The 25,787-nt window shown below is 42.6% G+C and overlaps 1 protein-coding gene across 2 annotated transcripts in view; it reads right to left on the bottom strand.

The window, feature by feature from the left end:
• The window catches only part of arid4b (AT-rich interaction domain 4B), a 39,890-nt gene that overhangs the window by 6,437 nt on the left and 7,666 nt on the right, over nucleotides 1-25,787 (bottom strand). For both annotated transcript variants that reach the window (XM_005742443.1, XM_005742444.1), the window contains exons 3-16: nucleotides 17,579-17,689; nucleotides 13,911-13,976; nucleotides 13,459-13,549; nucleotides 10,273-10,352; nucleotides 10,037-10,128; nucleotides 7,906-8,047; nucleotides 6,640-6,719; nucleotides 4,264-4,340; nucleotides 3,462-3,610; nucleotides 3,288-3,360; nucleotides 3,027-3,121; nucleotides 2,834-2,931; nucleotides 2,453-2,651; nucleotides 2,111-2,316 (exon numbers count right to left, since the gene is read on the bottom strand). In XM_005742443.1, the coding sequence (XP_005742500.1) occupies nucleotides 2,111-2,316; nucleotides 2,453-2,651; nucleotides 2,834-2,931; nucleotides 3,027-3,121; nucleotides 3,288-3,360; nucleotides 3,462-3,610; nucleotides 4,264-4,340; nucleotides 6,640-6,719; nucleotides 7,906-8,047; nucleotides 10,037-10,128; nucleotides 10,273-10,352; nucleotides 13,459-13,549; nucleotides 13,911-13,976; nucleotides 17,579-17,689 (1,559 nt within the window). The remainder of the gene's footprint in view (nucleotides 1-2,110; nucleotides 2,317-2,452; nucleotides 2,652-2,833; nucleotides 2,932-3,026; nucleotides 3,122-3,287; nucleotides 3,361-3,461; nucleotides 3,611-4,263; nucleotides 4,341-6,639; nucleotides 6,720-7,905; nucleotides 8,048-10,036; nucleotides 10,129-10,272; nucleotides 10,353-13,458; nucleotides 13,550-13,910; nucleotides 13,977-17,578; nucleotides 17,690-25,787) is intronic.

The raw sequence follows: 25,787 nt of genomic DNA, 5'->3' as shown, positions 1-25,787 counted from the left end.
ATAACAAGCCTGTTTTCTAGTCTATTTGCTCCACCCTTGCCTTTCCCTGTCCCATTACAACACTACACCTTCACCTGCACAGAAACATAAGCTGCCTTAGCTCTAGTCCAGCTGCATCATTAATAGAAAAGCCAGTCAAAGAACAGTACATGAAGTGTTTCAGCAAAAAAACAAACAAAACACATCATTCTTTATTCTTTCATAGTAAAAATTAATGATAAGAAATCACACTACTGTTATGCTGTCTAACCCCACACACACACACACACAGGGGATTCTCATTCACCCTCGTACGCACGCTGTAAAGAAACAAAGCAGCCACAAGAAGGAGCTAGAGGGAAACAATCAGGAGATATAGGGGTGGTGCAGGGGTGTCAGTAAGTGTTTTAGGTGCCAGGGGGCCTCGTGGGGTGGGTTAAGCATGGCAAAGCGCAACGGGACAGGCAACGCAGCAACTTAAAGCGAGGCTACAGCACTGAGAGGAAGCACGGCTGCGAGGTCCAAGTCGGCCCGCTGCGACAAACAACATCTACAGCACAGCACGCCTCACAGTCCCTCCCAAACTTAGCTCCTCAGAACGTGCAGACGGGCTTATTTCCAGGAGCCGACTGATTTTTAAAAACATTTCCACCCCTGATTGAAAAATAAATAAAACACACAAATATCACGTAGATTAAGACTCGGCTTGCTCAAAATGAGCACAATTCAACTGCAGTGCTCATCATTATGAGTAAAAGCCAAAAGGTCAACAGTCCAAGTGAACTTTCCAGCAAAGCCGTTGAGAAGGCTTCATCGTAAAAATAAGCACCTGTCCAGCAAGAACTCAACAATAACTCATCGATGTCTCCTACTAATGCATCGCCTTCTCGTTTAAGCTCACAGTAAGCTAGTTTCAGTGGCTACACGCCGTCTGTGCTGATGCTGGAATGAAAACATGACCCTGACACAACACCCGTCTGTTCCAGTTTACAGCCTGTAAACATCAAACAGGTTTGATATGATCAGAAAAGCTCAGATCAGATCAGCCTGCGGCTTGTCCACTGAGTGCATCTGTAAACTCGTAATCTGCAAGGACGTTGATCCCGACAAAGCCGAAGGATCAAGGAGACTTCTGACTGTCATAGAGGTCACAAGTGGTCTTCTATCAGCAGGTATCTGTGGCCACGGTTGGTGTAAACTACAGATAACCTCCTCATAACGTGCAGGAATTTTGCAGTCCTTCAGTCAGACACAGAGACTCAGTAAACCAAGAACCTGTTTTCTAGCTTTCAGCAGTCCAAACAACACAACTGTACAACTGTCACTGTGGACGTTGAACAAACAGGTCTGAGCTGGACAGACGGCGCTAATCACAGGAGGCAACAGGGAAAATGCAACTGCTGAGGCCAAACTGTACAACAATCCATTTACCAACACTCAGAGTTTTCCTCTAAAAGCATCTCAAGCACTGTATATATAAATATATATACATATCTCACAACTGGAGGGTTAATGCATCTATGACAACATTCACACACATGGAACATTTAAATAAAGCTGAACACTGAAAGCCAAAAAGATGAGAGAAAAGACAGGAAGAGGGTGGCAGAGAGAGAGATCAGGAAAGGGCAGGAATCAAGAAGAGCACAGCCATGTTGTGCACTGAGTGAGAGAGGCTCGGCATGGTCAAACAATCCCAGCGAGCGAGAGACAGCGAGAAAGCACAGCATGACATGCCAGGTGAAAGGTAGCAGTCAGGCTTTGGTGCTCTAAGATGTCTCTGCCAGCCGATGTCGACTAAGCAACAAGGAATAATAATAGCACAAAGGGCAGTGGATAAGAGCTTAGTTAGAGGAGAGAGAGGAGAGCGCGCCTCTCTCTGGTTAGCAGGTAAGAGTATACGGCGTATTAGTACTTTTAAGGTCAGAAGGATCACTGCTCCTCATCTGCTAATGGTGTTTTAGCATCGTGCTGCCACCAAGGAAAGCAAATACCTCGAGTCCTTTTGCATTCTTATTTTGCTTTCACATGGAATAGTTTTACCATGCAGGAGCTCATGTTTGTGCCCTGACCATACGTTTTGTTTTTTAAGCAACTGTGGAGGAGGGAGCATCCCCTTCAGTGAACCTACCCAGAGTTGTCCTTGCTCTCCTGCTCCTCATCGTGCTCCTCCTTCATGTCCTCGGCTCCGAGGCGAGCCGTCGACGAGCCCTCGTCGGCGTCGGCTTTGTGCGGACCGTCCTCTTCTTCATCATCGCCATCGTTTCCGCCCTCTTTCCCCTCGCTTTTCGATGTTTCGGATTCCGTTTTACTCGGGGTCGAATCAGGTTTCTCGTCCTGTGAGAGAAGGACGCTTTATTATTGTGAAGGTTATAGACTGAGAACCTTCACAGACATGACGCTTTATTATGAATAACATGGGAGGTGTGCAGAAATTCATCTAAAATAACAGACAGCACTCGGGATAATGCACCTTGCAGATAACGGGCTGTGTGCTACAAGGTTCTCCGTCCACTTGGGCTTTTGGCTCTTCGGCGACTGATGAAGTAGGAGCCGTTTTCCCTGGCTCCCCCTCAGGTTTCGCCTCCCCCTTGGTCCCCTGCTTCAAAGGGAGGTCCATTTTGAATGTGATGGCAGTGGAGGTGCAGTATTCCTCAAATCCGTATAAGTACCTGCGTGATGAGACATTCAACACATCCAATAAGATTTTCCAAAGTTTAATCTTACTGCTCCAAAGCGTGCGCACGCCGACACGCCTGCGCCGCTCAGAGTTAATCACACAAAGATGAAAAGCAAGTCGACTGGAGGATTTTGCATTTTGAAAGCTTTCAAGCTGTGGAGTGTCTGTACGTACTTGCGGTAAGCACATTTGACGTTGTAGCCAGCAGCTGAGTTGAGCACGGGGATTCCCAAATCCTGATAGACTTGCTTCCAAACAGAACCGCTCTCAATCTGCTCAACGAGGGAGACAAAATTCAGAGAGAGTCGACACCAAACGAAACGAGAGCGACATCAAACTGCTCTCAGGGGCGGGCAGTAGCACTCACATTGTCAAAACCTCCCAGTTTGTGCACCAGCCTGTAGAGCTTGAACAGGTTGAGGTTCCTGTAGCCCAGAACCGGCCGCTTGTTAATGGGAGTCCCTGAAGAGGAGAAGCAGAAGGCATAGGTGGATGTGGTAAGAAAAGCAGCACAACATGTTTGTCTGCTGGAGAAAATTATGATTTTTCTTTTTAATAGGGAGAAAAAAAAAGACAAAATTCACAAAATAAACCTCAAACATCACACTGGTCCCTGCCCTGCTCTCACCTCTGTCTTCCATGAACTTGTAGAGTTGCTGCAGAAAGTTCTCCCTCTCCTCGGGGAACGGCTCCACCTCCTCCTGCAGACAGGAAACAAGACAGTTTGGCATCTCTCTTTTTTTCTTTTTTTAAATCTGGGAGGTTGTAGGTAAAGAGGATAAGTGCGCTCTGCTGTCTCTACCTCCTCCTCTTCACCACTCGCATCCTCCTCCTGCTCCTCCTCTTCGTCGTCATCATCCTCTTCGCTGCTGGAACTTTCCTCCTTCACTTCTGTCTTCCAGATGCTGGGCACGACCAGCTGCCTCTGGAACTCCAGGGCTGCGTCCAGCGCTGAAAGAGCGGATTAATCGAAACACTTCTTGGAGCTGTGCGTGCATCACTGCATGCTCAAAAGACACACTTATACCTTTAAAAATGTGTTCTACACTATATACAACAATAACAATAATACGCCCACATAAAAGCTACAGTATAAAAAAGACCAGGAACTCTGGAAGCATGAAAACCTGCCAGTGTTTGCACAGTGACGCACAGCAGCTGAAGCATCCAGCCACAGTGTCACAGGTGGGTTTTAGCAGTATCTAACCACCTCGGCAGATGCTTGTTTTACGCTTTTATAACGCGGAAAATATCACAGTTGTGAGTCAACCACCTGTGAATATCAAGACGGGGACAATACAAAGCTGTATGCTAAGTGCAATTACGAGAGTACGAGCTCAGCGGTGGAAAAAAATTTGAATAAAATGAAAAATAATGTAGCACTTTTATAAAAAAAAGTTTAGTGAGGACTTTAAAAATAGACTGCAGAGTGACAGGAGCTCTCCACCGCTGCGTTCTCTCCAGAACATAAACAAAACTTCTCTGGTCTTCCACTCTGCGAGTGTTTTCTGCCAAGTGTGTCAGCGTACAGAGCTGCCCGCAGACGGCTGATAAAAGGTATGCTCTGCTGCGCACCACTTCTGTAGCACCGACTTCAAACTCACCGGGTTTGAGGCTTGCGTCAGCTTTTGGAGGGCAGCTGCTGTCGAACTCACGGACGTCCTTCTGTAGCACCATGTAACTGCAAAAAATAAATAAAAATATAGCAACTCTGATTAGAAAGTGTGGAGTAGGAAAAAAAAAAGTTTTCTTAAAACAACAAAGTCTAAACAGCTCAGAGCTCTACCGTATAGTCTTATTCATTAAAACAACCTTACAGCTGTGCGCCAATCAAAGCCTCCAAAAACCTGAGCGGTCACAGACTACTTTCTTACAGCACCCCTAAAGCGGCTGGGCACAGTCAGCTGCTGGCGATTTGGCAGACACACGGATCAGTGAAGCTTGTAAGCTGAAAGCAGTCAGAGGTTTGGCTGGTGAGCAATGTGAGGCGATTTGCTGTGGTATCTGTAGGCAGCTGAGCAGATCCAATGACTAGATTTGTCATGGAGTGAAATTTTAAAGAAACAAGTGTATAAAAGCTAAACGACCTCACACTGAGAGAACGGCTCGGTTTCCTGGCATTTCCTTAGATAATCGCTACAAACACGGCACTGACAAGGACACCTGTCTGTAACTCGGAGAAACCACGTGCAGGTTTGTTTAGCTGAGGTTTACAACCCACTCACGCTCATTACACTGTCTTTTTCTGTTGCAGGTTAAAAAACACAGACAAGTTTGCAAGCTGACTAAAAGGGGAAAAAAAGTGGAAACAGGAAAGACTTGTCAGATCTGGTTACTGTAGTAACAGTGGAAACAGTAAAACCACTTCCTGACAACTCCCGCCTCACCCCTGGATCTGACCTTCCTTTCCCTCAAAATGTTTTCCAAGCCATTGTTTTTTTTTTTTGAAAGACATATTCAATGGTTATTAGTAACAATATACAACTCTCCTGAGGAAAGCGAACACACTGACCCCGGGTGCTGTGTGGGAGAGGTCACGTGGCCTATGGATGTAAACCCCTTGTTCAAAAAACAAACCACACCAGCCTGATAATAGCTGAGAAGAGGTTGTCAGAAAAGATAAAAAGTGGAATAATAAACAGTGACAAGTGTGTGCAGAAGAATGGAAAGGCACTTGAAAGCAGTAAAAGGGCTAAAGGAAATCACGCAGCACTGCAGCGACAGAGAGGATGCACACTCAGCAATCAAATGTGCTTAAAATGTGTTTTCTTATGTCTCGCTACTACACTCTAAAAATGCTATGCGTAACAATAACGATACACATGTTGGAAATTTTGCTTCATGCATATGAGAGCAAACCGATTGGAGACGGAAACAAACTGAAAACAATCATATAGATTTTCCTCCTCCTTTCATTTGCTGTTTTTTGCAATCTCACCTGGATGCACAGTAGCGCTTTCAGCGACTTAAATCAAATAGCTGCAGAGCAGAAAGAAAAAGTACTCCAATGCGATTCCACTTGCAAACAAGACAAAAAAAAACACCACACAGGTTTTTCACAGGGTGCCCTCGGTCAGAGAGGAAATACTTCACAGCCGTACAACTTCCAGCTGGTCTCCGATTTATCATTCTTTATCTTATCCCTTTCATCAGCTCTACCTTTAGCCAAGTGATAAGACTCCCTGTGCTGCATATTTGTCTTCAGCCGCAGATTAAGGAGGTCACGCCGGCGACTCGCTCAAGATTCCTTTTAAAGCAAGTGTATTTAGTCATTGCGGGAATTCAAACAGACAGGAAAGTAGTCTTTGGAGCGGGCGAACAAGCGCCAGATTAATTTATGCTGAGTGTGGACTATGTTTCTACCCACATGAAGAAAGGCTGCAGTAACACAACCGCCAGCTGAGCTCTTGACAGGACTTATTTCTTTCTTTACCACAGACAAAACAATCTGGCTGTGTGGTTCTATGCCGAGGGCAGGCTGCAGGGAAGCTACACTACCTCTCCACACCAGTAACTCACAGCCTCAGGACAAATAAAATAACAATAGGCGATGCTGCAGAGGAAGGCTGTGTGCTTGAGGCCTATATGAGCCTATATTCCTCTAATCAATGGAGATTTGAATTCATTCACCAAACACATGCACAATTACTTAGTCAAGAAATACAAATGTTATCTGACAGAGCCACAATGGCCGTACTTTACATTAGTATTAAATGGTTAGTGTGCAAATTGACTTACAAACAAAAATGAATCAAGAACAACTTATATAAATGATCAAGGGCCAGCGCAAAGCATCTGCACGCCACAGCTTTACTACCTCTTAGTTTTGTGGCCGACAAGCGGCCCAAGTTCCCTCTGTCTCACTTTTCATTGATTGCATCATAAATTATGCTGGATAAGCTACTAATAATAATTAGTGCAGAAGCAGCTTAACACAACAGAATGTAAATGTCGCTTTGGGCGAATTATTAATGACTCACAATTTTCCATCCTTGAACGAGCGCACAAAGACGTTGTCCTTCTTCACGGTCATGTCTTCGTGGCAGTCGGGGGAGATGACCTTGTTGCACAGAAACAAGAGAAAGTCAGAAAAAGGTCACGTGAGGTGGTGCTGAGGCAATAAAAAGAAGAAGAATAGGGGAGGGGTGGGGGTGTATCAGAGAATGACTTAATGACTAAAGCGGTTTCAGCAAAAGGGCACACTGATTGATTACAAAATGTGCTGCCTATGATACAAAATCAAACTAGCAGGAGAGATGAAGAGCGAGAGATGACGAGGGGTGGGCACCCGCCAGCATCATTAGCAGCTGGAGCTGAGGAGGAGGACTAACGTGAGGGCTGCTACTCCTGCCGGGGTCTAACCCAAAAAAGCAGCGCATTTCCAGCAGGCCTGCGTACACTCGGGCTCACGGGATTGGATGCTTTCACTTCAGGTCCATGACTCACGCCTGCTGTGTGATTTCGAGCTCTGTCACATACGCTCACACGTGCACGCTCGTGTCTTAGAACTTTTACATAACAAGGCCACCCAAAAGAGCCCCTGTCTATCACAGCCGCGCATCATCTGTTGCACGAGACAGCTGCCAGTGTACCTACTCCACCCCTCTGCCATATGGTTGCAGTGTAAACAATGACAGGCTACTGTGCAGTGCACTTCTCTCAACTGTCACAAGGAGGCAGCATGGAGCTCAGTCAGTAGCAAGCCAAGAACAACAAATCCTGGAGGCGGGGCCCCTGCTGACTACACAGTAAAAGGGACAGCTTTCCCCACCCTCTCCTATTCTCCCAGTTCTACTTGTAACACTTACACAAACAAACAAGGCCTGTCACTATTTCATTGTGCGCTAACGGTGACTGAGTGTTACAGCTGGGTGGATGGAAATGGATAGGCAAAGACTGAAGACATCAAACTGATGTCTGTCTGACATTTCGCACACATCATGGAAAACAAGACGGGGTTTTTTTCTTCTGCAAAATAAGACTCGAGCTCTTTTTCGTCCTTCAAGTCGGAACATGAAGTCTGTCTGGATATGAAATGTTATTACATGCATATTACAGCATTTGATGGAAGGCAAATTCTAGCACAATAACATAATCCTGCTGAGTGCTGAGGTTACATAAGCAGGCATTTTGATGAAACTGCATAATGCCGTGACTTCACTGGAAGCCCGGCAGCAGCAGCAGCCCCCGTTCCTCCACAGCGATGCTGCAGAGAGCAGCAAAGGAAGGAAAGCTTATCAGCTCACCAGAGCAGGATACCACGTAGTCTTCTTTTTGTCCCCGGTGGGAACCCCTTCCACGCAGACCACCTTGCCGAACAGGTCTTCATTCTGCCGCTGATCGCTCTCCTCCTCTTCACTGGAGGATGAGGACAACTCCTCCTCTTGACTGTGGGAGGAAGGGAGACTTTGCTCAATGGACAGAACGGCACAGCGAGCATTCATATATTACACCATTTACACCATTTTACCTTCATTACACGAATTCAAGCATACCACGTGAGAGCTGCTGTTGATTTTAAAAGCCACTTAGCAAAAATGCCAAACATTCCTAAGTAATGAATCTGATTCTGAGTATTTGCTGCTTTTCTCTGTGTTATGCAATATAATATAATAAAGAGGCGCCGTGAATGGTCGTATTCCATTTATATTTCAGTTACAGAAAACTGCGTGTCTCAATTTAAAAAAGGGAAAAAAAGGGGGAGGCAGATGATTTCTGATAACCAAGTCATCATTTAACTGCTCCTCAGATTAAAAACAACACCTCCACCAGTCTCCACCTAACAATCCATCATTGTCTTATCATGTAGCACAGTGAGACATAAGGTTGCCTCTACTGATGAGCTCACTCATTAGGATCGGTGGGTAAAAAGGAGCCGGCTCGCCGTGTGCCGTCTGACAGTCTTCCTGATGCTCGGGCAGAGCCCTGACAGATAGCCTCGTCTCTGAGTGATCATGCAGGAAGCACCGAGAGGCAAACAGACCCTGCTTTTCTCTTTTTATGGCTCACGGGGCTCTGAGCACAGCTCTATGTACATATAAACACACGCAGCATTTGGCACCACTCAAGAGCTGTAAATCAGCCAGGCTGCTACTATTACAACAACAACAACAACTAAGCTGTGAATCAAAGTCACAAAGAAAACACTAACTCTTCAATGAGGCACAGACTATTATTCATTTAGGGGGAAAAAAAGAAACGTTTTCTCCACTTGTAAAGACTGATGTTGCAGGGATTGCTTTACAGTTGTCGTTGCTTTTAAAGGCAGCAATTTAAATAAACACATTCTGAGATACACTCGCTTTTTCTTGTTGGAGGAGACGATTGATGGCACTCTTACCACCAAACAACACGGGTAACAGCTCTCCTTATGCTCCTTAAAAAACAAAGTAAAATAAGCCTTAAAGCAACCTAAAAATATCATTAATTAACAGCTCGTCTATTTCTTGGCATGGTCAGTGACTCCTTCTCTGTCGTCTGGCAAACTCACAGCTACATAAACTTATTTCCTCTGTTTCCTGTGTTTATGTTAATGCATATTTCTCCTCTCATTTAACTCAGGAGGGCAAATTAGCATGTTTTCCAACAAGTCAAACTATACACCCCCCACCCCCCCTTTTTTAAACAACAACTTAAAAGCAGGCCTTGTGGCTGCTATCTTTACAGAGCAGCCAATCCCTGCAGTTCAAAAGCTGAAACACTATTAGTGCACGCTAAAGAAACAAAAGGTCCGAGGTGCTAATGTGCAGCTGGGACCGCTCCGAGTCAATATTGCATCAATGCTTAGAGTAATATTGACTTCTCTGGGCGCCATTAGCAAGAGAATAAGATTATCTAGCCAAGTGTCCTCTTTATACCAGAGAGGAGCTACGAATATACCCAGCACCAAAAAAAAAAAAAAGAAGAAGACCCTCAGCAGTTCTTATTCCCTCGATGAAAACTGTGCCGTCTCCCAGGAGCAGGGACATCAGAGCATAAAACACTCACTGCAACATTAGACTCAAAGCAGGGAAAATTAAATAAATAATTAAAAAAAAAAAAAAGAGATAACGTTCAGCAGGACTGTGCCACGCTCATTCTGCCTCTCCAGCATGCATGCGCACACACTCAGGGAGCCCGCTATGATTAAGGAGCTGGAGGAGGCGAGCAGGCTCTCTCTCCTTCCAGGCCTCGGGGGCTCTTTATGAGGGGATGGAGATGAGAGTAAATCTTTCATTTCAACTGCTGTCAGCACACTTAGAGCAGGGCGAGTCTGTTTCTGATGGCGGAGGATCGGAACAGAAAATACCTTCCCATTGGCATCACAGGCCTCTGATAAAATGAAGCTAAATATGAGCGCTGCGGGATTGAGCACAGAGACCAGTGGATGATACTCACATCGGGTTTGATCGCCGACCGCGGTTCCCCTTCTTGCCGATGACGGGTGTGCCGAAGTGCTCGGGGTTGGTGAGAGGGAGTCGGTCAAGTGTCTGCGATGGAGAGAACACAATCGGACAAAAAGGTTTACCCTCTATTCGCACACTTATAAATGGATTTATACACAAAATGAGCTTCATTTCCCCAGAAAGCAGAGATGAGGCTGTTATGGGACTGAGGGGCAGTGCGATACTTGCCTCGCTCTCCGCAAAGTGACGCGCTCCTTTCAGGCAGAGGGAGGAACGCCTCAGGGTCTTCTCATCGCCGTCATCAAACACTGCGGAGATAAAAGACCAACTATCAGACTGCGAGCCCACCGGTACCCCCGCGCCCACACAAAAACAAACTCAAGCACAGACAGACTCCTGCCTCAGTTACAAAATGCCATCGCGCCTCAGATATACTGCAAACAAATGATGCTCGTCTTTTAAGGCTCATACGTTCTCCAGCAGGCAGCCACGGTTACTTTCAGCTCACAGATTTACTCGAGCTTCAAGGACCCTCTGCTACACAGAGCTGAGTAAACAGCAAAATAAAGACGTGAGGAGAAGCGTCTCAATTTAATTCATATCTCTCTGATATTTTATCCATAAATGAGCAGCCATTTGTAAAATGCGCTCACATGTGAAAGAGCACTAAATCTAACATTAAATTTAATAATAATGACCTCAAGGACTCTTAAAACAGTCTCTTGGATCGCAAAGACAAACCCTGGGTTGTTCATTGTTCAAACGTACTTGTAGACAACAATGAGGGGAACACTTGAGGTAACTTCAACAGTGAGTTATGTTTTTGTTTTCCCCACCAGCGAAAGAAAAGAATGAAAATGTGCCGAGATGAGTGTTTTCAAGGCGCAGAAAACCCCCACGGGTGCTCTTAAGTGACGAGCAGCTGCCGAGAGACTGGAAAGCTTTGCAGCAAGTCTATATGCTGTGTACTCTGGATTATCCAACAATGTAACTGCGTGCTCTTGACAGACTCGCAATTACAAACTGTGGGCACAAAAAAACAAAAACAAACCCCAACACCAAATCTGTTCAATTAGAAGCTAAAATGTGGGATTTTTGAGGTTCTCACCACCCTGTCATATTTATTTTGAACTTTTTATAGAGCAAATGATTGATATCACACTTCATCCCCCTACATGTAGCATCACCAGCATTTCTCACTTGCTATCTTGTGTTATATTACAGTGATTCCCGTCTTTTTGGCACACAGTGTTCTTCTGGTTGAGCTCCAATACCCTCAGCATGACACCACTGGACATCCAGATGTATTCGTTTGACTGTATTTGAAATCACTGGTGTTAAGATTAGTTTAAACTTCATGCATTCACACATGGATACTCTAAATTATCCATTGTTTTAGCTAACTATATACTAATTGCTAATAAGACACTTTTGGTTTCCGCTATTTAGCCAAATACACCCACTGGCCATTTCATCATCTGTTAAAGTGCTCATTAATGCTAGTACGTAATAGGGCTGCCACGATTAGTCGACTAGTCACGATTATGTCGACGACTGATTTAATAGACGGGTCGTTTGAAGCTTTGTAAGATCACAAAAGCCGCAGGAATAAGTAGGATTTAAGAGTGTAATAACGGACTGAAACAGAAGATGGCAGCACTGCATGTCCAAGGATGCCAGCTGCCGTTAAACCCCGAAGAAGAAGAAGCTGTGTCCCAGAATTCATAGCGCGGCCCAGCTCAGTTTCCAACAATGGCGGCAGCTAGTTAGTTTTAATGTTACTCTTATTATTCTTTCTGGGTCACAAAATAAACGTTTAACATATTTTCAGGCGAGAATGTAGCTGCGTAAACCTCAAATATCTGCTCAGTTTATCAAGACATCACATATTTTCAAAAGCACTCCGACGTTTTCGGAGACGTCTGTTACCCACTAGCTCGATAGTTAGCCGGGGGCTAGGTCACTAGAGCCCGTGAGAGCACCGGACTCCCGGCAAATCGTTTTCAAACCCCCGCCGTCTTTTGCTACTCAGGTTAAACATATTTAAGTCACTTAGATAACTTCAAAATGTTATTGTTTGGCTTTTTGTAGTATTTTATTTGTTCCTGAGTAAATCGGTTTGGCTGAGATTAAAGTTCAAGTTTTACACAGCTGAATAAACGTCAAGCAGACAGCTGATTATCAGAAGTGTGAGATGCTCGAGAATATACTCCAGTGTCCTGTTATATTTTAGATAGCAAGGAGTTTATTAAACTTCACTGAAACAATCTGCAAATTTCATTTAAAATTTAATAAACTATCATCTTGTCTTTATTTTTAGTTAGCACATACCTTAAACACTTAAAGCTGTAAGGTAATGATAGTTATATAAGAGCAGATGCTGCTGGTGCAATAAGCTGTACATTTTACATCCAATGGATGATGATCTGATTAGTCGACTAATCGCAAAAATAATCGGTGACTAGTCAACTATCAAAAATAATCGTTTGTGGCAGCCCTAGTACATAATCAGGCAATAACATGACAGCAGCTCGACATGGTCAAGACGACCTGCCGTTCAAACTGAGCATCAGAACGAAAAGGTGACTGGGATTTTCCCATATAACCATCTCTAAGGTTTACAGAGAACGATCTGAAAAAGAGAAAAGATCCCAGGAGGCACAGTTCTCTGGGGGAAAGTGTCTTGTTGATGTCAGAGGTCAGAGAAGAATGGTCAGACTGCTTCAAGCTGATAGCAAGGCAACCAAGGGACATCAAATCCTGAAGCAGATTTGCTACAGCAGCAGAAGACCACACCGGTGTCACTCCTGCCAACTCAGAACAGGAAACTAACCGACAGTTCACACAGGGTCACCAACCAGTGTAAACAACATGAAAGCATGGGGAAATGGAGAATCCCATCATGGATGTGCAGCTGACGCCATCATGTAAATATGGACCAAAATCTCTAAGCGATGTTTCCAAAAACTTGTTGAATTAAGGCAGTTCAGAAAGCAAAAGTAGGTCCAGCCCAGTATTTGTCCTGTGGTTTCTTAGTGTAGTGGTTTACACACTGGCCTAATGGTCCCAGCAGGAGACTCAAATCCCACTGGGGATGCGTCAGGAAGGGCATAAGGTGTAAAATAAATAATTAGTTTTCAAATGAAATATGTGGAGCTACCTGCTGAGGTGAATAAGAGAGCAGCCAAAAGTATCAGCACAGTTAATCTTTCCATGCACACATTCAAAACTGCAGAGGCACCACTGGTTGACGTTCCCCTTATTTAATATGTTGACTAAAATTTTCAAAGTTGTAGCAACTTCGCAGTCCAAGAAACACAAATCAGCATGCAGGATTTTCTGTCAGTGCAAACATGTTTTTTAGGAAGAGTGTGAGAGGAAGGAGGCAAGGCAGACAGCTTGTTATTGACTTACCAACTGTATATATACTAGCATCGGTCAGCTTATTGATTGTGGCTTCTTGGTAAACTCCATCCTGATTCTTCACCTCCACAACAGCACCCACCTGTGGGACGGATACACTGCTGTTATTCTGCCAGTCAGTGCACTAATTATTATTATATTGTGGTGATAAATCTAAATGATGTCTTTTCAAGTAATGAGAAGATGATACTGCTGCTACATAAACCCTTAATGTAGTGAAATTAAATTGCAAAGCTAATGCTTTGCTGCCCCGTGCGCTTTTATGCAAAGGGAGGGTGAAGTGTAGCTTAGATACAAACAGGAGTGAAGCTAAAAATAAATAAATAAAATAAAATAAGGAGTCTTAAATTCAGACAGGAGGGATTCATGACTAATACTGAATAATAATAATAATAATAATACTGAATAATAATAATAATAGGTCTCCATCTTTCCTGCCTTACCTTTAGAGGTCCTTTGATGTTTTCATCGTGAACCTCAGCTGTGGTCAGATCTGTTTTAAAGGTCACCTGGGGAAGGTGGGAGGCAACAGTAGAGTAGAATCAGTAACAGCATAAACAAAACAGTTACCTAAAGATCTGACCGGCTCACACCAATCATCCTCCTTACACAGGCAGCAAGTCTCTCCTAATACTGCAGGACTTTTACACAATGACTGAACCCTCAGTTGATGCCGAACATCTGACCATCCCCCGCTCTCTACATCTGCAACGTCCACCCCCTAAGTGAGCCACGGCAGATCATAATCTGATCACGCTGTGGTAATCTTGTATCTGCATGGCAACCTGGCATTACTGTGAGACAGAAAAGGCCACAAGGCAGGCACACACGCACTTAAGAGCCATCTACTGCCACGTCTTTTCCAGAGAGCATGTGCAAAAGTTTGAAAGCAGCCAGAAGTGCAGGATCTTTTTAGTAGATGTGGGCAGATGGATCCAAATATCAACAGTATCGATACCAACACTAGTATTGGTATCAGATCGATATTAATGTGATAGCATCAATACTTGAAAGTGATCTATTTAACAATGAATAGTTTTAAATGGATCACTTTTTTTGGAAATGGAAAAATGGATGAAATGCACACTGCTCTCCCCAATATAAGCTGCCTTTACAGGTTAGGAAGTATCAGGACTGATATTGGCATTGGCAATACTGGCCCTGTGTATACTTGGTATTGGATCAATACCAAAATTTGCAGAATTGCACAGCGTTACTGTTTATTACCGCAAACTTCCTCCCTGCTTTGTACATCCAAATGCTCATGTGCTTCCTTCTGTTTCCGGAGGGAAATTAAAGTAATTTGTTGAGAGCATATGCACAAAAAAAATTGTAACATAATTATAATGGAAAACTGGCATCACTTTTATTGACTGTGATTCAGTTTAGAATAAGGTGCTGTACAGAGGAGAGAACGGGGGCTAAAAAAAAAAAAAGTTAAGCACCTCATCCCAGAAAACAAGCCTGCGGGTAACAAATTCAGACAATGCTCGAGTCAGTTTCAAATATAACAACAGCAGAAGCAGCAATCAAGGTCTTGCTGTGAATGCACAATCAAGACAATGAATGAAAGAAATGCATACTGTAAGATTGTCAGGTAATAAAATAGGGGGGGAAATAAAAAGCTTCCTCGGGTAGCATTTCATCAGTTATGGAGATAATAACATTCCCGACTGGGGGAATAAAGGAATCCCTTTCTTCTCTGGGGATGGCAAGAAGCTCGACTCCCCCCAGACTTTAGGTAGGGTGACTCCCGCTGTCCGAGGCCTCGGCTTCAATAACGGCAGAGCGCTCTGACGACTTCCTAACTGCGAGCCGTACACACGGCGCAGCCACTTAGGCTTGATAACAAATATTGGAATAAGATATGAAACCATATTTCTGATACAACAGAGCCTCGGCGCAGCAATTTTATGCTGTGAACAGATTTATGAGGAGCCAGTAGTCCTTCATGCTCCGTTTTCTCTCAGCAGGAAACGAGAGCTGTGAGAAGTGACTGCTTTATTCAAGCAAAGGTGGATTCTGTGGCCATAAACAGCTAAAAGGATGTGACACAGTAATAAAGCCCTCCACTGTTCTGATTTTTATATGTTGTTTTTTTCAACATTTATTATTTATGCTGAAAAAGATATGTTTCGGGAGTACACACCTTCACCATTTGTGCCTTTATAAATCTGCTTTTCTTCACCTCACATGTTCGCATCTATTTAATCGACTTTCCCTCCATTATAACTGCCTCGAAGTATTGCTTCGTGCCACACAGCAGGAGCACAGATTAACAGGACAATGACATCAATATTTACCTCCAAAAGTCAAACACCTGGCTGTTTAAATAAGGAAAACCCACATAAATATTTAATCTACAGTAACCTAATCTGAAGCCTAGAAATAGTGTCATTTAAAAAAAAGGGGGGGGGGGGGATAAATAGATAAAAGAGCAATGGTGAAGCTTTCTGGTGCCTTTTTTGCTAAAGCGACATAACCACAAGGATAAAACTGCAGACTTTGTGAGGCACCTCAAATGCACAGAAGTAGAATTTTAATCAGTTTTAGGAAGGTTAGGTTACATCATGAGTGGCATTCACACGACTGAGTTAGTCAGCACTTGTTTGAGCGTGACATTTCTGAAACAGCACCATCCTAAAGAGGAGTGGGCTTTCTCTCAGTGTGGTCTGCAAGTGCTCAAAGAACCGGGAAATTTGTTTAAGAGAAGGAGCTGGTGTTCATCTGTTCTCCACGAGTACTTCAAAGCTGTTAGTACGTGCAGCTTCATCCATTTACTCTTTAAATGAGTCAGAAGAACCTCACAACGAGATTTCACAATTGCTTCATTTGAGACACTCTTTTGTTTGCATGCATATAAAAATACTACAAAGACTTATATATAAATACTCAGTATTAGTCCTAACTGCAGTGATTGATACTAACATGGTGTTAATCGCATGGTGTCTTAGCGCAGCTCAATCTTAACCACGTTTGTTTTTTTCCTCCACTAAGCCTTAAAAATCACTCAAAAGACACCGGCGCTGTACGCTGCAAACATCGACTTTGATAAACAAGCAGACAGAGATTAATGAACCAAAGAGCTACGAAGAAATTCATTACAGCGGAATATTCAGACTCACAACGACCACGGAATAATTGCCATGTTTCAACATTTGTGTAACCGAGCTCCACATTCACATCGCAGCTACCCGGGAAAAAACAACAAACCCTACTCTCATCTAATTAGTATGGTAATTAATTTATGAGCTGAGACTGTCCTATTAGATTCATTTCAGCCGGCATCATTTAAACTAAGAACATTGCGTGGTCTACTTTGTCATGGTGTTTGTCCCCCGTCTATGAGACAAAAAGAGGACGTTATTTGATGAGTTCAGCTGGTGTGCTGGAATAGCAGAGCATCTCTGCTCTTTTGTCTCTACAGGGGGAACTACAGTGCACTGACACAGTGAAAAAGCCAGCATCCAGTCTTTGTTCCTCCCACACACTCCAGCAGAATGAGAGACAAGCGATCTGTCTCTATTGTATTATCCAGATGCTCCAGCCCCACTGGGAAATGAGATACCGTATTACGTGTATCATGCAAAACCTTCATCAGGAGGGCTGAAAACCAATGGGGAGGCGGCAATCGCTCTCGAGGCCGTGACAAAGCAGAGAAGCTCCGGGTGAGAGGTGCGCTCGAGGATGCAACGGGTACCGGGTGATCTCGCATCTGCCGCAGCTGGGCTCCTGATCGGCCTCTGACTGACGGCGTAAACCAGGTGGCGGGCCTCCAGCGTGTGAGCAGCACAGCTGGATTTCTGGCAACACTGGAAATAAGAAACTAATCCTGGTTTGACTGTGGCAGACTCTATTATCTAATAGAAGGATCTTTATCCAATTATCCCAGGCTAACCCGGGCTCTGAAGGAACGTTTTGGATAATGTGTCTGTGTCCAAACCAACAGCTCTGGATGCACAATAAAGCAGTGCTGTGTGATGTTGATTGTAGCCGCTTCACACAAAGACAAGAGCACCCCCCCGGCCCGGCTGCTATCCACTTCATACACAACACAGACAGATAATTAAATATTAATGTTGGATCATAAGCACTTTGAAATATGACTTACCTTGGCCTTGACTAGTCTCTTGGCAGTCTTAATCTTGGCTTCACAGAAAGCCCCTCGGTACTTGGCGCTCACATCCGTCCCTACTGTCAGGTAGGGGGGCTCCTCCAAAGTCTGAAGAAATAAAAAAATGACACAGAGTTCAAACCCTTTTTAATACAATACAACTTAATGACACAGGTGTATTCACAAAGCTAAAGCAGGAGGACGCACACATACAGGCATAACAGAGTCCAGGGCAACGACGTAAAAAACCCACCCGGCTCAGTGATTCATCCATGGAATACACATACCATCTGCTCTGGGTTTTGGAAAACAAGCTTCTGAGGGAGCAAACAAAAAGGCCACTTCACTACAGCTTTGATGACTACAAAGAAGAAGATATCCGAAACACACAGCACCATCTTGTGTCATCAATGGTTCAACACCCCCCTCCCCAGCTTCCTCCAAGAACAGATTTGCAGAGGGTAGAGTACACAGAGAAAGCAGACCTTCTGTCTATAGATGGGGGCAGATGATGTTTGTGCTTCATACAGTGTGAAGATGAATTTACTGAGGTTGTTTCAGTTAGACTGGAGGAAAAAAGCCCAGCCTAACAGCGGTATATTTAGACATCTTTCTAGAATAAGAACCAAAGTGGGCCACACTTCCTGCTACTCCTGAAAGCAAGGAAAGCAGCTCAAACACATGTAGCACTTCTGCAGTACACTGAAAAAGAAGAAGACCTCTCATCTTGTCTGAATGAAATCAGTGAATGAGCGCCAGATGGAATGGAGATGCTCAAAAAGTAACAAGAACAATCAATTTCAAATGAAGTTATTCACAGCAGGAAGTTGGTTCTGCTCATTACTCATTACCATATAAAACCATTTTCCCTTGCAAATTGTACCTGTTCAATTTCACACGACAAGATGATAACTTGTAAGACTTGGTGAGATGCACACCTCTCCTTTTTTTTTTCCTTTTATTGCGACATTTTCATTTTCTACGCTTTAAGAGATTCAAACCACATAATTTGTGGGGGCTGTTCATAACAGTTGTTCATTGTTCCCACAAGGAGAGCAAAGAGTGCACAGGTTGTCATTCCAGCTAAAAACTACACCAGCGGTTAGCTGTACTTGAAGCAGTGAAGAGGAACTAATTGCTAACGCCAGCTGCATGCAGTCCACCATGGCACATACTTGTGTCATGACCGAACCACTTTTTCAGGCCTGATATGCTCCAAAGTCCTAATCCTGTCAGGATGCTTGGTAATTTGTGAGCTTTACAAATCTCAATCCTAATTAGAACCTTAGCTTATTGTAACCTATCGAGCTCAGAAATGCCTAAAATGACCTGCTTCCATGGAGTGACATGGAAATGGGGGAAAAAACTAAACTCAGAGGACTTCCGCATTGATGGAGTGCACAGAAGAAGCGAGCACAGCGGCTTTGGGAGAAGCAGCTGCTACTTCAACGTTCTGCAGGTGCACGGCGCCTTGTGCTGTTGGCTGCATCTCGCCTTTGAAACGTGTGTGATTTGTTTAAGCAAAAACAAGTGACAGACTGACAACTTCCTGCTACCATATCACACAAACTAGGCAGAACAGTGAAGACATTATAAACACAGAAAACACTCATACTGCTCTAACTATCAGTAATTAGTGGTCAAACATGTAACTGCCTGCACTTTAATGGGTTTTTATTGCTATTAGATGTAGGCCTGCATTAGAATTGCCTGTAGAGCTGTCTTCAGGACATGGTGTTAATTAGTTTGTCCCGTAGAGTTAAAATCCTCCTTCTTCTTCTTTCGGCTGCAGCCTTTAGGGGTCGTCACAGCGGATCATCTGCCCCCATCCCACACTAACCCTCTGCATGTCCTCATTCACTACATCTACTACGTATTTTTCTTGTGCCTGGGAGCTCCATCTTCCACATCTTTTGTCCAAAATATCCACTATCCTCCTCTGCACATTTCCAAAGCATCTCAACCATGCCTGCCTAACTTTGTCTTCAAACCACTCAAACTGAGTTAAACACTGAAAAGATTATTTTCACAATGGTTGATTATTTACAAATGGTTGGATATATGGCCCCCAAAATCCCTCCAGAATTCTCTAACCCAATCTACCATGAGGGGGTAGAAACAGTATATGTGAGCGGTGTCAAACATGCAGCCCGCAGGCCAGTGTGGGCCTGCCACAGGGTCTAATCTGGCCCACTTGTAGTGTAAAATTTACAGTCATAGCTTTAATATCTTAACTTTACTACACAGGCTCGCATTACAAATTATTTCTTGATTTCAGCCTGACAGATATGATTTTTTATTTTTTTTTTAATCCAATACCGATATTTGGAGATTTAAAAATCTGATATTCCAAGTGGATTATATTTATTTATTTTTCCTTTCAGAAACACAAAACATTAAAAACAGATTTCCCCGTTTATACTCTTGATTGTTGTGTCTGTGGCATTCAAACCCCATGTGCTGCCTACAGGAAATCTGCAGGCTGCCCTCTAGTGGACAAGCTATGCAACATCGGTACTTGTAACATCGTAGAGTGTTTCTTCAGTCTCTTTAAAAAAAAAAGATTTACCAACCGCTATAAATGCAGAACGATCAACAAATAGCTAAATAATAAAGCTGATAATATCGGTCTGCCGATAAATCGGTCCTAATAAGACGTGTTGTTGAAACCGCACTTATTCTAATTCTGAATGTTTATATCTTTACTTGAAAAGAAAGACAGGTTATTATACAATCATTTCACTCTTGCAGCTCATTTTAGCCATATGTGGCCTATTAGCTAAAGCGAGTCTGCCATCCCTTGTATACCGTATATAAATATTATGCTAATATGTAACAACAGAAGGTGATATTTCAAATAATCATCAGAAATAATCACTCTCCTGGAAACTTTACAAAAATAACTGAAGCTTGCAGCTTAGCAAATTTGCATCTTTTATGTGAAATGCTGGTAAGCTTTTCTAGTCAAACCAGAACAGGCGGCCTCGTCTCCACACTCTCTGGGATTCTGACAGATGGGATTCGGGGGCAGAGTCCAGCGCCCTCCAGCCTCTCTACCTCTCCGATAAACACCTCATAAGTCTGTAGCAGTCTGGCCTGAGCACCAGCGGCCCTAGCCAACTATGGGTTTACATGACGCAGCAGCCATTTCCACTGTCTCACCAACTCTCTTGTCAGTCACGGCTATGCCACAAAGCTGTACCACTACAGTCTTCAGACCAGTGTTCAGCCTCCTCTTTCATACTATTACAGGTCTCCTTTTGTCCTCTACGCACTAACCCATTTCCTTTCTTTTTTCTTTTTTCTTTTTTTTTAAAAGGAGAAGTCATACTAGGGGACTCAGAAAGGGCAAATAGCCAAATATGCACAACCTAACCAGACAGGGCTAACAACACACTACTGAGGCCTGAATTACATTTGTCATGCTCACATTCCAACACAAACAGAGGAGAGTTTGTTGTTTCCACCGATAATGCCCTGCCGCCCTGCACTGAACCACAACTATGAAAAGAAAACTCCATTCCTCGGATTAGATTGCTATTTGGCCTACAGCTGTCTGGAGAAAAAACACTGACTACTTTTATTTATTTTATTTTCATTGCTTCTGCCAGTGCTGAATGATCTTGTGTTGTTTCCCCCGCTCAGAAGATCAACCAGTCAAGATGACTAAACTCAAAGAAGTGGAATTCCTATGCCTTTGGGATGTGAAACATCCTCTCGTCAACTCATAACAACATCATGCACCTAATGAGAACGGCTCTTTCCCAAGATTCTGTCATAAAAAAAAAAAGACAAAAAAAAGGACTGAACAGTATTTATGATAAGCCTTAAGCGCCACTTCAGCCACTACATGCAGAAAGTCAGCATGATGATAGCAGCAGCACTACAATCAAGACCAGCTCTCTGGCTATTCACCTAGCGCTACTGATGTGGAAAATACTCTCCAGGCACATGTGCTTGATTAAACACATACAAATGTGAGTTGGCATGGGGTGACAAAACGCACCTGCGGCTACCTTTCATAGAAATACGCACCAACTCCTCCAAAAGCTGCACTCTGGCTTCGAGAGGGAAAATAATGATGTCCAAGTTGTAATTATTAGTATGCTCTACTTGGCTATCAGTCAAACATGCACACCCAGGATAATAGCCTTATGTGTAATCATGCCTTAAAAGCTTTTTTTCCCTCCACAATGAGCCATCTAAAAGAAATACCAGAGGTGAAGGTGCACCACTGTTATTGGTCATAAAGTACTTCTGTCTCGGATAGAGTACGAGTGCTTCACTGATTACTGATCATCCAAAAACCTATTCGACGTTTAAGCTGTTCTGGTCGGAAAACAAAAGATATCGGTACATTAAGACAGAGCTTTGAAATCATCGCCGCTTTAACCAAAAATAAAGCAGACTGGAGTGACACTGACAGCGGCAGAATGAGATCAGTTTCTACTCAATAAAGACTCGGGTCATGAAAAATTTAACAGCCGGCTCCATGGTTGAAAATAAGCTGCTGCTTATGGCGCATTTCTTAGACAGCCTTAGTGACTATAGCATTTTCGTTCTACAACTCAGTAAAAATAAAATAAAATAAAAATCCTGGCAGCTATCAAAAGGTTAAAGCTCCAGTGCTGATGGTATGGTAGGAGGTAATGCATACATAGGGCCTCACTTTATAGGGACACTGGTAAGTCTCCATGGATTTCTTAAAAGCCCACAGACTCTGGACACACGCAGTCTTCTGTATATCACTCTCTACTAGGGCTGCACGATTAATCGTTAGAAAATCGCAATCTCGATTCACACTTATGTGCGATCTCATTTCCAAATGACAACGATTTAAAAAAAAAAAAAAAGAAAAAAAAAAGACAACGACGATTGTACCGCATTTTGATCCGGGACGTAATCTGCATGAAAACAAGCCTCACTCTTCCTGCTCAACAAATGACAAGGGCGGAGCCTTATACCACGTGATACAGAAGCTGTGCCGTGTGATGCTAACATTAGCAGGGAAAAAACAACGGAGAGCACGTCAGGGATGACGAGAAAGTGACAGGAGAAAATCCGTCCTGGTCAACCACCCAAACATCAATAACGGGAACCTTATACAGCACTTCCCTATACACGTCGAACTCCCGCAGGCACAAAGAATTCACGGAGGCTATCACTTATCACCTGACCAAAGATATGGCTCCCATCAACACTGTGCAAAACGAGGGATTTAGGAAAATGATCAACACCCTAGACAAACGCTACACAGTGCCGTCCCGCAACTATTTTTCTATTGTTGCACTACCTGCTCTATACACGCAACGGTGGAGACGGAATTTCAAGCAGTACAACATTTTGCGGCAACAACAAAACGTGAGACATTTGTTGTTTTTATGTTCAGTCTCAACTGTTACGAAGTTGATGTGCAGTTAATAAGTGCAATAAATATTTATACTGGAAAAGAAAATCGTGAGAAAATCGTGATCTCAATTCTAAGCCAAAAAATTGTGATTCTCATTTTATGCAAAATCGTGCAGCCCTACTCTCTACCATTGATTCTTCTCATGGAAAAGCAACCCAGAGATACTGGAAAGGTGGGTCAGTGTAGCACTATACCAACCACACTGCATACTGTGCAGCACAGACTGAACAGCAGACCTGTGTAGGTACATTTAGTTCATCAGTGCAGACACTGCAGCAGATGAAAAAGAGGAAGAGGACCCAGGAAGTTTCCTTTCCACTTCCAACATGGAGAGCGTAAGGTAGCCTATAACAGCAGAAGCATGGTTAATCTTGCTCTCACAAAGCCATGAATGATTTATTTGTTTAAAAAAAATAATGCCCAAATACTGCCAGACAATAAAAGGTTATCTAGTATTCAAATTCAAATTCAAATTTTATTTGTCACGTACACAGTCATACACAGTACGATATGTAGTGAAATGCTTGGACAACTGCTCGTGACCTAAAGAAAACAAAAAAGGAAAAGGCTATGAATAAGATAGGAAATAAATATGAAAAATTAAAAAGGGTAAATTTAACTAGGAAGGAATAAAATATAAATTAAGGTTAAAAATAAAATAACTGTACAACAAAATACACAATACACAAGTATTTAGTTTAATAAGATATTATTCATCTACCAAGGGTGCACCAATGACTCAGTGTCATTTATTCTTCTTGACCACAAATTCAGTCACACAAATTCAAAATACAACAAGAGACATCGCATGACAGATTATTTCTGCACCAAAAAAAGACTTTTTCAAAAAAAAAAAAAAAAAAAAAAAAAAAATCACCAACTGTGAAATTCTGGGCTGATATTAATGTTTAAAAAACAATTTGGCCAAAAGATGATACCAGTGTTTTTGTTATGTAATTCCCTTTTGTGCCAAGACAACAGAGAAATTAAAAAATAAAATAAAATAAATTGACAAATAACAATGCTTTTTAAAGTCTTTCAGCTCTTTGTCTCACTGTCTTTGAACATTTAACTAGCCACAAATTGCAACAAAAGAAATAAAGACGGTGACAAAAAAAAGTTGCGAATGAAACACTACTACACACAGATATTTGCAATTATTTGAGCTGATTCAACTTGCAGTCGAATATATATATGTGATTAACTTATAATTGACGATGCAATATATTGCATTATCTTAATATGTGTAATCTAATTAAAAAAGATATACGAGTTAAAGTAGCATTAAAAATGTAAATTTAACTAAATGAGCATTCTCCTGAACAATCATTGACATACAGGACACTTTCCTGACATGACTTCATTTCCAAGAGTCACATGATTTGTCTCTTGTCTTTCCTGTAGCTAACAAGGCCTTCTCCTCATCATCGCCACCTTTAGGTCAAAGCATTGGGGCTTTTGTCATTTGAATACGTTTTTATTCCCTTTTAGGGTTGACCTGCAACTGTTAACTTAGCTAACATAACAGCCTACTGTTACCAGTAACCATTCTAAACACATATAAAAATAACAGGTTGTTTTTTAAGGCATGGCCTGAACAATGCAGCTACACTGTGTGGTTGAGCGAACAGAAGAGCAGATACTGTCTGATGAAAATCTCACAGTGATGCGACTAAAAATCATTTAGGTCCCATCCAAAAAGAATTTAAGACAATTCATACCATTTGAAAAATATAATAGAGCGTATTGTCAATCAAACAGTTTATAGATGCCCACACTGTCCTCTAAGAAGAAGAGCTCTAATTAGGCACTTTAAGTGAAAACACCTGTGCTGGCTGTGCGTGCGTGTGGGCGACACTTTAAGACTTCAAATCCACAACAAATTCAAACTATGAAACAGTAATACTGATTAACCTGGCAAAGATATTGTGAATACTTTCTAATTTACTTACATACTTTTATATATTTAAAACATGACTTATGTAGAGCTGTTCTCATTGAAATACAGTATCAGAATATTAAAAACCACTGTTAATTAGCCGAACTCTGATGATGTGAACCCAGATCAGATTTAAAATTGAAACGACAGGAAGCTGCTTGCTGTTCAGATCTCAGAGTCTCTTTCTTTTTTCCACTTCACACCATCACAGAAACTCACACACTTTGTATTTGTGAGACATAAAAAATTAATAAATAAAGAAACTGTTGCCATTTCCCAGAGTACTGTGAATCAATACTGCGCATTTGTGAAATGTAAAATGACACACATGCTAGTTTGAATGTGGTTTGATTTAGTTTAGGTTTATTTTATTTTAGGCTGTATAGGATGACATAAAACACAAATGTCTCAGTCTATTAAGATTACTGGCACATCTAAATCTAAAATCTATTATATTTATCCAAGAGAATTACAATGCTTTAATGATTGTAGCATCTCTGAAATATTATAAACAATAGTTTTACACCCATTATACTGTACTGTGGTGCTCACAGGCCAAACAAAGGAACATGCAAGAGGCACGCAGGAAAGAATTAAGCACCCTCCCAGCCTAGCTCACACGTACAATAATCCTGCTGTGAATCACCTCTTTGTCCAAACCAGAGTCGCCACAATTCCAGTGACTGGTGCTTCAGCAGGAGTTGCCCTGGCAATGCCATGGCAGCTCTGAACTAGAAAAAAAAATATTGCAATCTTAATACTTTTTGTTTACGCACTCACTCCCCCACATTTAGGGCATTCACCATATTCACGCTTCCTGTGCGATCAGCAGCAGTTTAATCTACTTCGAGAATTTC

Source organism: Pundamilia nyererei, unplaced genomic scaffold (assembly GCF_000239375.1).
Source record: "Pundamilia nyererei isolate P.nyererei 1_Seehausen unplaced genomic scaffold, PunNye1.0 scaffold00120, whole genome shotgun sequence".
Taxonomy (NCBI): domain Eukaryota; kingdom Metazoa; phylum Chordata; class Actinopteri; order Cichliformes; family Cichlidae; genus Pundamilia; species Pundamilia nyererei.
Note: the sequence above shows the minus strand (reverse complement) of the source record. Positions and strands in the feature narration are given on the sequence as shown.